This window comes from Panthera leo, chromosome A1 (assembly GCF_018350215.1).
Source record: "Panthera leo isolate Ple1 chromosome A1, P.leo_Ple1_pat1.1, whole genome shotgun sequence".
Taxonomy (NCBI): domain Eukaryota; kingdom Metazoa; phylum Chordata; class Mammalia; order Carnivora; family Felidae; genus Panthera; species Panthera leo.
Window position 1 is genome coordinate 139,810,650 of NC_056679.1, and position 14,753 is coordinate 139,825,402.

The 14,753-nt window shown below is 38.3% G+C and overlaps 1 protein-coding gene and 1 pseudogene across 7 annotated transcripts in view; one reads left to right on the forward strand and one right to left on the reverse strand.

Moving 5' to 3' along the window:
• Positions 1-14,753, reverse strand: part of POC5 (POC5 centriolar protein) — a 45,917-nt gene that overhangs the window by 23,304 nt on the left and 7,860 nt on the right. For 3 of the 7 annotated variants that reach the window (XM_042941288.1, XM_042941298.1, XM_042941305.1), the window contains 4 exons: positions 10,354-10,495; positions 8,089-8,175; positions 5,615-5,820; positions 3,496-3,672 (listed from right to left, as the gene is read on the reverse strand). In XM_042941288.1, coding sequence (XP_042797222.1) covers positions 3,496-3,672; positions 5,615-5,820; positions 8,089-8,175; positions 10,354-10,495 — 612 coding nt within the window. Of the gene's footprint in view, positions 1-3,495; positions 3,673-5,614; positions 5,821-8,088; positions 8,176-10,353; positions 10,496-14,038; positions 14,192-14,753 lie in introns of all 7 variants that reach the window. The other 4 variants (XM_042941323.1, XM_042941315.1, XM_042941341.1 and 1 more) reach the window with 4 other exon arrangements.
• Positions 1,629-1,944, forward strand: LOC122226660 (annotated as a pseudogene).

The following is a 14,753-nucleotide window of genomic DNA, read 5'->3' on the forward strand; positions in this document are numbered from 1 at the left end:
TGGTAAAGTGACTTTCACATATATCAAAAAGTGCTCAAAAGAATACCTGTGGAGCACTACTACATTCATCTAATTAACCTCATTATTATCTCTAAAAACACCAAAAAGCTTGTCCACCTGAATGCACTACATATCAATGAATGAAGGAGAGCAAAAGAGGAAAGAAAGAAAAGCCTTCATTATTTGTATCTTGATAATCACAAAAAAAGTTTATGTATATAAAATTAATACTCATTGACATTTAATTCAAGAAAGATGACTACACATTTGAAAATTTTGCCACATACACAGAAAGGCTTTGTGCACTACATTTGAGGGTAGGGACCAGGTTTTAAACATCTTTCTGGTCCCTTAAGTACCTTTAATAACCTTGGGTTAGAAGTTGCTCACTAACTGTTTAAGGATTTTCTGGATTCAACAAACTCATAAAAGCAAACAAGAGTTATACCATAACGTACTTCTTCAGTGATGCTATTCTCGTTCTTTTTTAAATAAATCTACGAATGTTTTTAAAACCTAAGATAATATTCTTTCTTATAAAGAAATGAGTGATTGAAATATATATTTTAAATTGGCCACATTAAAGTGAGATTTAGTAAATTAGGCATATTTATTGAGAGACATTTATTCTGGTTCTTCTTTAAATAATTTTCAAAAGTGGAAAAGGGCATACATTTCTGTTAAAAGGCACAGACTGTTCATCTTATTCATTTTCAAAAACTGGACACATATGTATACTCTTTTATGTGTGATACTTTGAAATAAAAAAAAAAAAAGTTTCAAATATTTTAAAACCTCAGGATAGAGTTTTGAGGCCAAGAGAGAAAATGAGTGACATTAGTATCTAGGGTTTCAAAAAAGTAAACTATATAAAATGTTTGATTTTATATCATACCCTGAACATCAAAAGAAATGTATATTTAAAAAAATATACAGGGGCACCTGGGTGGCGCAGTCGGTTAAGCGTCCGACTTCAGCCAGGTCACGATCTCGCGGTCTGTGAGTTCGAGCCCCGCGTCAGGCTCTGGGCTGATGGCTCCGAGCCTGGAGCCTGTTTCCGATTCTGTGTCTCCCTCTCTCTCTGCCCCTCCCCCGTTCATGCTCTGTCTCTCTCTGTCCCAAAAATAAATAAAAAACGTTGAAAAAAAAATTTTTTTTTTTAAATAAAATAAAAAATAAAAAAATATACAGTCTTTATCTAGTTCATTAAAACAGTGCTGCATCTGCAGACCAGGAGCTGAGCTGTCGCCTCTGAAAGCTAACATCCTCCCGGGGGGAGCCATGGATTTACTTCACAGTCTGCTGTGTGGAATTAGCACAGACGTGAACCTTACTCTCTCGTTCTTAAGAGGCTAATGGAAAGTGAAATAAAAAGTATTCTCAGGGCACTTGGGTGGCTCAGTCAGTTAAGTGTCTGACTCTTAAGTTTCTGCTCAGGTCATGATCTCACAGTTCATGAGTTCAAACCCAGAGCAGGGCTCCGCACTGACAGCATGGAGACGGCTTGGGATTCTCTCTCTGCCCGCCCCTCCCCTCTCAAAATAAATAAATAAGCTTTAGAGAGAGTTGGACATCCGGCTTGTGAGTGGGTACCTTCATTTCACGTGCGACCTAAGAGCGATTTAAAAATGGGTGATACTGAGAAGAGCAAGGAGATTTTGTTCAGAAGTGCACCCAGTGCCATACCATGGAAAAGGGAGGCAAGCACAAGACTGGGCCAAATCGCCATGGTTTATTTGGGGGAAAGGTCAAGCCCCTGGATTTTCTTATAGGGATGCCAACAAGAACAAAGGCATCACCTGGGGAGAGGAGACACTGATGGACTATTTGGAGAATCCCAGGAAGTACATCCCTGGAACAAAAATGACTTTCGCTGGCATTAAGAAGGCAGGGGAAAGAGCAGACTTGATAGCTTATCTCTAAAAAGCTACTAAGGAACAATAGTTGGCCGTTGCCTTGTTTATTACAAAACAAAAATGTCTCATGACTTTTTTTATGTGTCCCGTATTTAAATAAATCGTATACACCAGAATTCAGATCATGAATGGCTGATAGAATATTTCTTTTGGACCGTCCTGATTTAAATAAGATTAGCTTGTGGGGCGCCTGGGTGGCTCAGTCAGCTGAGCGTCCGACTTCGGCTCAGGTTATGATCTCACAGCTTGTGAGTTCGAGCCCTGCGTCAGGCTCTGCGCTGACAACTCGGAGCCTGGAGCCTGCTTTGGATTCTGTGTCTCCCTCTCCCTCTGCCCCTAACCACTCGCATTATGTCTCTGTCTCTCTCAAAAATAAACAGTAAAAAAAAAAAAAATTAAGTAAGATTAGCTTGTGGTTAAATGAGTATGATTCGCTTTTTGAACTTTGATAGTAATTCTGGTTCAGCAAGTGCTGTCATTGTTTTCCCCTTTCAAAAATGATTGGAATTGATTACATGTTCAGCTTTTCACAGAGATGGTAAATGCCATCTTTAAACTTACATCTCTAAACTTAAACTTATTTAGATTTATATGGCTGATTATATCAATATATTTAAATACTGAGGAAATCCCTTCGCTGTATCAGAACAGCAAGACTCAGCTGTGATTCAAGTTGTGTTTATTAGCCTGTTAAAGGCAAGGGCTGACGATAAGCTGGCAATGTCCACTTTATCTTTTTAGTCTTAACTATGCCGATTTAATTAAAATTCCCTCCATTTAAAATGTTGCCTTTGGCTTAATGAAAGGCATTTTAGTGTGGTTTATGTATAGTATTAAATAAAGAATATTAACAGTTCTCATGTCTTATAGATGAGCTGTAAGGTCAGATGCTTTTAAAATTGAGTGTGATAAGGTATAGTAGCAGATTTGGCTTGTGAATTCTTTACTAAGTTATAATTCAGGAATGTCTTCTAAACAGCTATTCAAAAATACAACTGTGGAATTACCATATATGTATGATTGGTGCTTTTGCCAACTTGTTAGAAGGGTTAAAGTAGAGGAGAAATATCAGCACCAATTTGTAAATTATGTGATAAGGCTTAAGATAATTAAAAACAAAATCACAGATCAAAAAAAAAGCTTTAAAAAAAGTGTTCTCCATGTCTATCAATAAAACGAAAAAGACATCATCAATGAAGAAAGACATAGCATCGATAAAATGTGAGATACTTAAAATGACCCCTAAAAAGATGGTTTAAAATGTGGGTAATGCTGGTTCCCCAATGTTCTCTTAAGAGCAGTTAGGAAAAAAAGACCGGGGAAAAGAAATTAGTGTTCCCACATTCAGCACACACTTCTAAAACTTCGAGCACACTGAAGCTGATGACAAAGATTAAATGACAAGACGCTGGCATGTTTAAAAGGAAGAATATATCTTATTCCTATGTATCTATTTTTTTAGTTTCTGAAGCAATCTTCCCTTTGTATCTTGTATGACCTAAATAAACAGTTCCTGGCATTTATTGCCTAGCAAGATTTTTACCGCATCTCACTTAAAAAGAAATACAAAAGTGAAGACCTCATCTTTTCTCCCAATAGAGATTTCATAGGCTTTTTGCAGCTCCTTCAAACTGTTGATCTGGTTGCACAGTTGTTTCAAATGTGCTTCGTGTTTTTCTTTCTCTTTTTTCATTTCCATTCGGTGCCAGTCAATAAAATTAAGTCTCCATTTACTTAGTTCAGATATGATGTTTGTCTGAAAAATAAATATGCCAGCAATTAAGCAGTGTGTTTAGTACTGCTTCTTGAAATTACACTGAAATTAAGAAACATTAAAACTAATCGGTACAAGCAATCAACATAAGAGCTATTTATAAAAACCACTAATGAAAACGTTTGCAAGTTCAACAGTTGTGGCTCTTCTCAGGTCACATTCACCATACTAAGGAAATGGATTTTTTTTTCCTACTTTAAGTCACTTTGTATGAAACCTTGCTGTCCTTTGAAAACATTTCTGGTCCTTCCGTGGTTTATTCAAGGACTTTAATGTCCATATTAAGATAGATCAAGGAGGGCAGAAAGTCAGAGTATGGCCTTGGCTCAGCCACGGGACTGGGAAGTTATTTAGATAGAGGTAGATAACGGAAACCAGGGGGGTTGACGCTTTCTTTCCCCAAATCGTTTATCACAGAGGCCATCTTACCACAAATTGCTAAGTCTGATCCCTTTTCCCCCTACTGAATGGCATAAGTAAAAATACCAAATAATCATGTTATCAAAACAACTGCCTAACAATATGCTTAACTGAACAGAGAACACATTACGTGATTAGCGGTAGCACTTACACCATGACACAGATATGAAAACCTGTTCCAAGGGGGAAAATTGTAAAAACTATACTAAAAGATTATTTCTAGAATTTATGGTTCCCAATAATAGAGAAATAAAAATGCCATAAAACCCTCAGGACTTTAATTTCACCATATATGTGAATATTCAGTTTTCTCAAACTATGTTTCAGAAAAACTGTCATTTTCTCCATTATATATATGTATATATATTTTTTAAAGTTTATTTCTTTTGAGAGAGAGAGAGAGAGCACGAGCAGGGGAGGGGCAGAGAGAGAGGGAGAGCGAAAGAGAGGGAGAGCGAAAGAGAGGGAGGGAGGGAGGGAGGGAGGGAGAGGGAGAGAGAGAGAGAGAGAGAGAGAGAGAGAGAATCCAAGGCAGGCTCCACACTATCAGCGCAGAGCCCAATGCGGGGTTTGAACTCACAAAACACAAGATCATGACCTGAGCCAAAACCAAGAGTCAGAGGCTTAACACTGAGCCAACCCGGCACCCTTCCATTATATTTTAAATAGAAAAAAATTTGCCATTTCTGTAATACCTTATTTTATTTAGAGGCCAATACCACCACTAAAATAGTCAGCTTTTATAGACTTACCAGTTACACAAGGTGGTTGCTATAAGCAGCTACAAAATGAATATACGTTGCTAAAACTGGATGCTGTGTTACATATAAAAGGAGACATCTTCATTCGTCACAGCTATGAGATGGTAAGGATTCAATAGGTATCTTTGTCACACGTAGGCTGAGTCTTTAAAAACACCCGAGAGGGGCGCCTGGGTGGCGCAGTCGGTTGGGCGTCCGACTTCAGCCAGGTCACGATCTCACGGTCTGTGAGTTCGAGCCCCGCGTCAGGCTCTGGGCTGATGGCTCGGGGCCTGGAGCCTGTTTCCGATTCTGTGTCTCCCTCTCTCTCTGCCCCTCCCCCGTTCATGCTCTGTCTCTCTCTGTCCCAAAAATAAATAAAAAACGTTGAAAAAAAAATAATTTAAAAACACCCGAGAAGTTCAGTAGAACCTACAGAGCTATTCAGCAACTACTGAAAACCTTGCTAATTCAAAACATGGTTTCTGATCTAGTAGCATCACCTGGGAGCTTGTTAGAAATGCATAATCTTGGGCCCTGATCAAGACCAACTGACAAGCTGGTTTAACAGGATTCCCAGATGATGCGTACAGATATTAAAGACTGAGAAGGACAGACTTAAAACACTGGACTAATCTTCTAAGGAAACTAAAGATTTTTTTCACAAAATCTTTTGATTCAAAGAAAAGAACAGGAAATAGTGGAATCAAGAGCAAAACTGTTATACTACATATGAAACAACTGTAACTGAACAACTGTAATACCTTAAGTCCTGAACTCCAAAGATCAAGTACATTTTCCATCTTCTGAAGGTTTTCATCAGAAATAAGAAAATCACTCACAACAATTTCATGGGCATCTGCATGACTAGAAACAGATGCTGGTGAGGAAGAGTCACCTAAGAGGTTAGAACTGAAAAAGTCCATGACTGGGTGAGAAGGCTTCCTCGGTGACAACACTGGTGATGACCCTGGAATAGAGGAAAGTTGTTGTGGTCAGGCCAGATTGAGAATAACCCAAATGGTAAGAAATTCCAGTGGAAGGTAAGACGTCAGTGACCTTCAGAAGTAGAGGAAAATGCAGAGAAATAACCTTTCAGTTTACTCTTTTTTTTTTTAGCGTTTATTTATTTATTTTGAGAGAAAGAGAGCACATGACTCTTGTCAACTTTATAAGTTGAGCACCTGACTTTTGATTTTGGCTCAGGTCATGATCCTGAGGTGTGGGATCAAGTCCCATGTTAGGCTCTGCACTGAGCATGGAGCCTTTTGGGATTCTCTCTCTCTCCCTTTGCCCCTTTCCAACCCATCCCCTTCTCTTTCTCTCTCAGAAAAGAGAGAGATAGAGAGACAGAGAGACAGAGAGAGAGAGAGAGAGAGAGAGAGAAAGAAAGAAAGGGTTAAGTAATGGACCAAGGTCCCAGTGGTTGTCTATAGGTCATTATTACTTTATATAACACACTGGTGAGGGTTTTAACACCAGTAAAATTCAACACTGTAAGCACAAAGAGTAGTTTAGTTTTAACAGATACTCAGTTGTAAGGCACATTGTTAGCCTTCAACACACAGGTGAAAACATACACGTCTATATATGTATACACATATATGTATATAATTTCCATCCTCTGCCCATATACATGGTAGAGGGTAGTGGGCTGGGGTGGAGGATAGATGTAGGGGTGAAAGCCAGTGCCAGAACAGGCATCTACCTTTCAAAAGCACAAAACAGAAAAGATTACTATTTTATCACACATGTATGCTGGAATTAGAGACGGTTTATCATTTCTCACATATCTCACTTTTATTACAAGGGTCCTAATAACCAAGACTGAAAGGCCTTCTTCTTTTCCTTGGACAATGAGATGAGTCAAACAGATAAATCTACTGTAGAACTTGTTACTTGAAAGTAAATCAAGAACTCTTTGCAAAAGGGAAAATCACGCTCTAATATATATGTTTTACATAAAAAATTTATTCAGTAAATGGTTCAGGCTAGTCAACTATGAAACACCGCCTCCATACTGTGAAGAATAAACCCAGAGAATAAAGCAGAGTGACAAAGTATGTGAATGTTCTCTTTCACTAGATTTCACCAACAATATCTGCACCCACAGGAAAAGCAATAGACTCTGATTTTTCATTTTTACTTATTTTAAAAAAATTGTTTTAATATTTATTTATTTTTGAGACAGACAGAATGTGAGCAGGGGAGGGGCAGAGAGAGAGAGGGAGACACAGAATCCAAAGCAGGCTCAAGGCTCTGAGCTGTCAGCACAGAGTGCGACATGGGGCTCGAACTCATGAACCGTGAGATCATGACCTGAGCCAAAGTTGGACACTTAACCGACTAAGCCACCCAGGCACTCCTCTGATTTTTAATTTTTTAAACATATATCCACCTTTTGAAAAAGAGAATCATATAACTGAAGAACTTGAAAGGTCCCCAAGTATTATACCACCCAAGCCTTTTTTGTACAAGTGAGCAAACCAAAGGTTAGAGGCATTTCTTGTAGGGTGGCTTACACGGCCCGTACATTAAATAACATTATATCACAGAGCAAGAAGACTGTTCTATTTTAATTATTTAATCACTTCAATCTGGTGCTAGTGTGCTTTTATAACCTCTGTAACACTTGCTCATCTCTCCTTTCAACCAAGGAAAAGCAGATTTCAGGCTGAACACATCACCAGCAGTCTTCAATCAAAACTTACTAATTGTTAGTTGCATTCATTTTTACCATTGATTTCTATTTATAAAGGGTATATTAGTTTTATTCTATAATCAGTAATGACACAAATTTTTCTTCTAATGAGTTTAAGCTAAAAATGAATATATCTAAAGAAAAAATGACAGAACAAGGGGTATAAAGATAGGACAAAAATCACTAAGTTGGTACACAAATGCCTGAATGTTGGGAAAGAATGCACTGGTTCATGAAAACATTGAAATTGGCCAAATTAGCTGACTCCCATGAAATCTTTTAAAGTACTGCCCTCTAATCTAGCAGTTTTAAGAAAGGATGCCACACACTGTAATACATTAACCTGTCTTAATTGTACTATTTTAGAATTTTGGGAAATTATTTTAAATAGTATTAGTTAATAAATCAGCAACAGCAGCATTTTAAAATCATGCCAATGAGTAATATGCTGAAATGATTCCTCTTACTACACAAATAAAATTCATCAAACCACAAAATGTTGTATGTTAATAAAAACAAACTGAGGAAAAGTCATACCATCTGTCTTTGAATGACTTGAAATATTCAAATCACATCCTTTTCCAACTTCCATCCTTGTTTCTTTTACTACAGGGCTATTTCCTGCTGAAAATAAAATAATTTTTTTATTAAACCAAACCACTCTTATATCAAATGCCTAATCACACATACTTAATTTAAGAGGGTAGCAGTACATAGGATTTTAGAACAGCAAAATACAACATGCTGGGGATAGAGGAACACTAAGCCAAAGAACAAAGAGAAGGACAAAACTGAGAGAACAAAGTCTTAACTATATCATTAATAAGCTCAATTTTACCCACCAAATATAGATGGAAGAGAATTCAGCCTACTGTAGCATTCAGTTCACACTAAGAGACTGAGTGGATGAATGACATTAGAACTTAGAAGCTATGCAATCTTACATTGGATATTTCCAGGGGCCTGCTGCCATCAAGGTAAAGTGACACTGGTTCCCTCACTTGCAGCTCAGGAACCACTGGTCAATACACGGTGGAAATAAAATGGGGGAAAACCTCACAAGAATGGCTGTGTGGAAGGCTTATATACACTTTGGCAACTTCAACATACCTCACTTACATCAAGCAACAGCAATACCAAGAGGAAAGAATGGGATGATGAACTTACATATTCTTATCAATCTTCGTGTGAATCGAGATATCTAAATTCACTGCATGTTGTATGCTTAGATCGCAAATCCTTTTTCGAAAAGGCAGAGTATAAACAAATAAATACTATCTTCCATGCTAGAGAAGAACAGGGGTCTTAAATCCCAAGTGATGACCTTGAAAGGTTGGAGAGCCACGGCAAGGAGAGGACTCCAATGTTGTGTCACTGGGAACAACAGCACAGCAAGGAAGCAAGTGTCTGGTGACCCCCTTAAGGGAGGGGCATACAGGGTGAACACACGGATTGACTAGTTACATATTTTGTAAGAGAGTATGCAGCCCTTTGGGTGTGTTCAACAGGAACTACAGGCTCAGGTACCCAGGGTAATCAAGACATGGTCAAGATCACTGGTGTACAATGAATGAACCCCGGGGCCCTGCCTCTTGAATATCAATTAAAATTTGGGCAGAAAATGTTTCGGGGTAAAATATTGTGGTGGTAAAGTAAATATATGCATTTTACGGTTCTGGCCCTATCTGATGATCAAGTGCAGTATGCTGAAGTCTAGCAGTGGATAGTCCATGTCTACCAAGAGACAGGAACAAAATACTAGGGCTGTAACTTATCGGAACCCCAGGAGCCTGTTGATTCTGAGTAGGCTGTTTCATGTGCCTTCAAGGAGACATCCCTAGAGTTATGCCTACTGTTGATAACTACCCATCACCAGACCTATCTTTGGAGGGTTTTCTGTGCCCTTTGAAGGAATACTTTTTTACAGCAAGTTGTTTGGGATCCTGTACTTTACCGAATAAGGAATGGATAGGTGAAAGGAGGTTTATCTTCCTTTCTCCACCTTTCATTCACCTATCAACATACATCCTGGCTTATATTAACTGTCAATTCTGTCAATGACGTAGTCCAAAATGGGTTCGCCTTTGTGGTGATAATTTTTTTTTTTTAATTTTTTTTTTTTAACGTTTATTTATTTTTGAGACAGAGAGAGACACAGCATGAACGGGGGAGGGGCAGAGAGAGAGGGAGACACAGAATCGGAAGCAAGCTCCAGACTCTGAGCCATCAGCCCAGAGCCCGACGCAGGGCTCGAACTCGCGGACTGCGAGATTGTGACCTGAGCTGAAGTCGGACACTTAACCGACTGAGCCACCCAGGCGCCCCTGTGGTGATAATTTAAACAGTCTTCCACGTTAACAGAAATGCTGCCAACAAAGTCCTAGGACATGGTTCACAAACTTAAGTGGTTCTGAGGGCTACCTATGGAGCATCTATAATTTGGGGCCTTGGGCCATTTAGTTTCCAAGATAATCCTGGTATATAATTACTAGAACAATTAGATGCAATTTACTCCACTGACAGGCATGCTATGGCTATAGTGTTGCTTTCTTTTTATTTTATTTTATTTTTTTTGCTTTCATTTTATTTTTCATGTAATAGTTTAAACAAAGTTCATATAAATATCCAGCTGTTGCACAAGAGCCAAGAGTACCATATTAAAATGGAAAACACTTCCCAGATGATAGTGATACACATGAGTGATTGAGAAGAATCACTGGAGAAACATTTCTGGAACTCTAAGTCAATGGCATTAATAAGCTCAATAACAAATTAAGAAATATCTTTCAAAATATACATAACCTTGGTTATGAAGAATATCATCTACTACAGTAGGAATCCTAACATCTGGCACCACTTCTCCTTTAGAATGACACGGCTGTGAAGCTCTTGACTCAATGTTTGGAGTCACAATAGCATAACGAAGCAGTTCTTCATACTCTTCCTATGAGAAGCCAAAAACAAATAATGTATCATAAACGGTCACAATGGACATTCAGGCAAAGAACGATAAAGGCATAGTCGAAGCTACTCTATTCTTCAGTTCTCAAAACAGTACTTCGATGTAGTAAGGAAGGTGTACTTTCTTAAAAACAGAAACCCAACAAACAGACCTACCCAAATTTCTTCTAGCCAGATAGATTCCTTCAGATGCCAATTTAGCAATCGTGACACAAAGATTACCTAGTGTAGTTGCCTGAGACCAGTTAACATCTACAAAGCAGAAACGCCCTCCCTGCAGGTGGGCAGAGACAGAGACATTTCTCTGCTTTTCTGAAATTTAGTTTGAAGGTGTTGCTTCCAAAGACTCCACAAATGGGTGGTCTAGAGATGAAAAGTGGTTTTGGCTCTTTTTACTGACAGCTACCATCCAACGCAGCAACAACCTGGAGTGTCTTTTCATAGCATGGAAAGAGCGTAAGGGAAATATTAGAAGAGAAAAAGAAACACTGACGATAAAAAGAGAACACAAATGCAGCCTGTTTGTTCTGTTCTACCTAGTGGCAACTGCAAGGCACCTGAGAAGCGATAAAAAATACAGGTCACAAAGTGTAGACCTTACAGTAATATTCCTCAAGTTTAAAACAAAATTGGAATTTCCTCACATAGATAGTTATTTCTTTAGCCATATCAAAAAATGGTATCTGCGAAGTAAAAAAATATACTGGAATTTAGTTGACATTCACAAGCGATTGGTCATGATGTACCAAATAGTCCTACAAGAAGTCATTTCATGGGATACCTGATGCCTCAGTTAACCATCTGACTTCAGCTCAGTCTATGATCTCATGGTTTATGAGTTTGTGTCCCACCTTGGGCTCTCTGCTGTCAACACAGAGCCTGCTGTGAATCTACTGTTTCCCTCTCTCTTTGCCCCTCCCCTGCTGTCTCTCAAAAATAAATAAAAACATTAAAAAAAAAAAAGAGTAATTTCTAAGAGTCATATTCATGGACCCAGAGAATGTCTTTGCATTAAAAAAACTGGGGGGAAGGTTTTCAGGAACATTAAATATTATTCTAAAGGATTCTTTTGTGTTAATTTTTCCCTATAAGTAGTTTAGTTCCAATATAGAACTGTCATCATTTCATTAGTCATAACTGTCTTGTTGTTTGGATTCATCTTCAGTATGAAGATAACTGATGCTTGAAACTGCCTCTGTGAAGTGGCACAGTATGTGCTCAAGTGAATTCAGAAAAATTCTGTCTAAATCAAAGAAAGAACGATCTTCAGTAGGTATGTGAAAATCAGCAATCCTTACTCTTTCCCTATGGTTTTCTTTGAGTAAGAATATTTAACTGCCCACCACACCCAAGTTTCCAGCCATCGTTATATCACAGATGACCGAAATAAGTACCTTGGTGCTTTCCAAGGGAACAGACGTAATTGCCCTCAGACTTTTGTAGTCAGAACTACCTTGTATCCTGTGTCGGTAGTCAATATCGCTGCATTTCTAGCTGGTTTCCAAGAAGGTGTTTCAGGGGATCCACGCTGTTTTATTCAAATTTCATTTTTTAAGCTATTTAACTCTTTTACAAACAGTAGTAAAAGGAGCAAGCACTATCACATATACCACATGTGCTAAATTTTAACTGGCCCCAAACTATAAATTCTCAATTTTTTTTTTTTTTGTTGGTTGGAATAAAGCTGTTCCTGCCATCGATGTACATGTCAAGCTGCTGTAAACATGTCAGGTTGTGGCTCTGCACAGGTTTGATTTTTGTTTTAGGAATGACACCTGTGCAGGTGAACACACAACTCTAACACATGTAGGCCCATCAATTACAAACTCAAACTCAAGCACATCTGCTGGCGCCAGTACCTCCTCAGGAGAGTGATGAGCTGTGCAGGGTAGCAAATGACTTCATACCTTTGTTACATGCTTATCATAATACAAAGGGTTTTAGCACATATTCCAAATTTGAGTCTTCTGGGTGCTTCTTGGGTGATTTGTAGATTATAAAAAGTTTGAAGAAGTGACAGATTTTGTTGGTGATTCAACAATGAATCAAAACTTTTCTATCAATCCTTTTTTTATGTTTTGGGTCAGTTTACTTGCAGATGAGATAGGCTTTTAAACAGCTACCATTTTTTCATAATGCATAGAGAAGTTGAATCACTATGCTGTACACCTGAAACTAATGTTTACAGTGTGTGTCAACTATATTAAAACAAACAAGGCATCATTCTCAACTACTTATGTTAAGAATCAGAATTTTCTTGATATTTTATAGCCCAAATAAAATATAGAAGCAAAATGGTCACTTAGGCTTATCAAACTACGCTAGGTCTTCTATTATCCACCAATGTCAAATGTACATTTAAGGCAGCTTCATTTTTTGCTGACTTTGTGAGATGGAAACGTCACAGATTTGAATTTATAACATAAATCTATGCAATTCTACTTTAACCTTTTTATATTGGAATTTGAAGTAAAATTGTTTGAAAAAAAGGGTTTATGTTGGTAGATGTTTGAAAATTACAAGTCTTTAGGGTAATTAAATGTAAAGAAGTGAGTTGGTGTCAGTTTCAGCCTTGTTATGCATAGTTAACATGGATTACCTATATGCAGTAAATGTTAGTTACAGCAAATACAGATTTTTACATGTTAAGGCTAATGGCAGAAGAGAAACAGAGACACTCCAAAGAGAGAATCATGACAAAGAAATCTCAATCATCAGAATGATCTTCATGTTGCTATAGTCAACTCCTTTGTTGGAGATGTCCCCTTCATGACAATAAACACGTCTAGTTTTTGGGGTGCCTGGGTGGCTCAGTCAGTTCAGCATCCGACTTCAGCTCAGGTCATGATCCTGCAGTTCGTGAATTTGAGAACTGAAGCAGGCTCTGTGCTGACAGCTCAGAGCCTGGAGCCTGCTTTGGATTCTGTGTCTCCCTCTCTCCCTGCCCCTTCCCCACTTATGCTCTGTCTCTCTCTCTCTCAAAAAGTAAATAATAAACATTAAAAACAAAACCAAAACAAAACAACAACACATGTCTGAGATTTAAACTTACATTTCCTGACAGAAAATAAAAGTCAGTATTTCACATGATGGTTATCACTGAGGCAGGAGGCTCTTATTACAGAAAAAAGTAATTTAGAATATTACAGATACATTTAATTTTTAGGTTGATAAAAATAACTATAATTCTTTAAATAGATTTAAATATCCTTAAAATTTAAAAATATACTTCCTGAATCACATCAGTTTCCACTTATTACAATGAAAGGAAATACCCAAATAATTTGATAAATTGAAGCCATACTGGTTTCTACAAATTTACTGGTTTCTACAAATTTGAATGTATGAGTCAGTCCTAACAAAATATATAAAATGTCAAGTGCAACTCCCTGTGAGAGAGAAGGCTACCAGTCCAGTGGCATCCATTTTCCCTTTATTCCTTTAATTACTAAAACCCCAGGATCTGACCTAGTTCAGACCTGGCCACCCAGCATTTCTCAGCCTCCCTCCTAGCAGAGACAGATACCTGGCCTGTGGGATTTGGATGGAAATGATGTGTACAACTTGAGGTCATGTCATTAAAAAGGAAGCTGCTTGCTTCCTGCTCAGCTCTTCCCGTGGGTTAGAGGTGGCACTGAGCTAGCACCTGATGATGCAAATGAGGTCATCACTTGAGGGCCTGGCAGAGCAACAAGAGAGAAGAGACAGGATCCTCAGACGACCTCAGGACTCTCTGTTAGCTCAGACTTGCAAGAAACTGTATCAGCTCAGACTTTCAAGCCATTCACTTAAACGACTCTTATTTGGTTCCTGTTAAAGCAGCAAAAATAACACCCTAATATACTTCCCAAATAGCCAAACTAGGCTTTTGATTTTAAAAACATATAAAAATGTGGCTGTTACAGAATGAATGTCTGTCCTCCCAAAATTGATATACTGAAACACTAATCCCCAGAGCAACGATATTTGGAGATGGGGCCTCTACAGAAGTAATTAAGGTGACATTAAGTCAAAAGGGTGGGGCGCTGCCCTGTCTTGATTTATGTCCTCATAAAAAGAGAGGAGAGAGTGTCCTCTCTCCCCCCATGAGCGTGCACTCAGGAAAAGCCATGCTGAGGATGCAGTGAGAAGGCAGCTGTCTAATAAGCCAAGAAGAGAGATCTCATCAGAAACAGACCCTGCCAGACCTTGCTTTGGTAGTTTCAGCATTCAGAACTATGAGAAAATAAATTTGTCTTTTC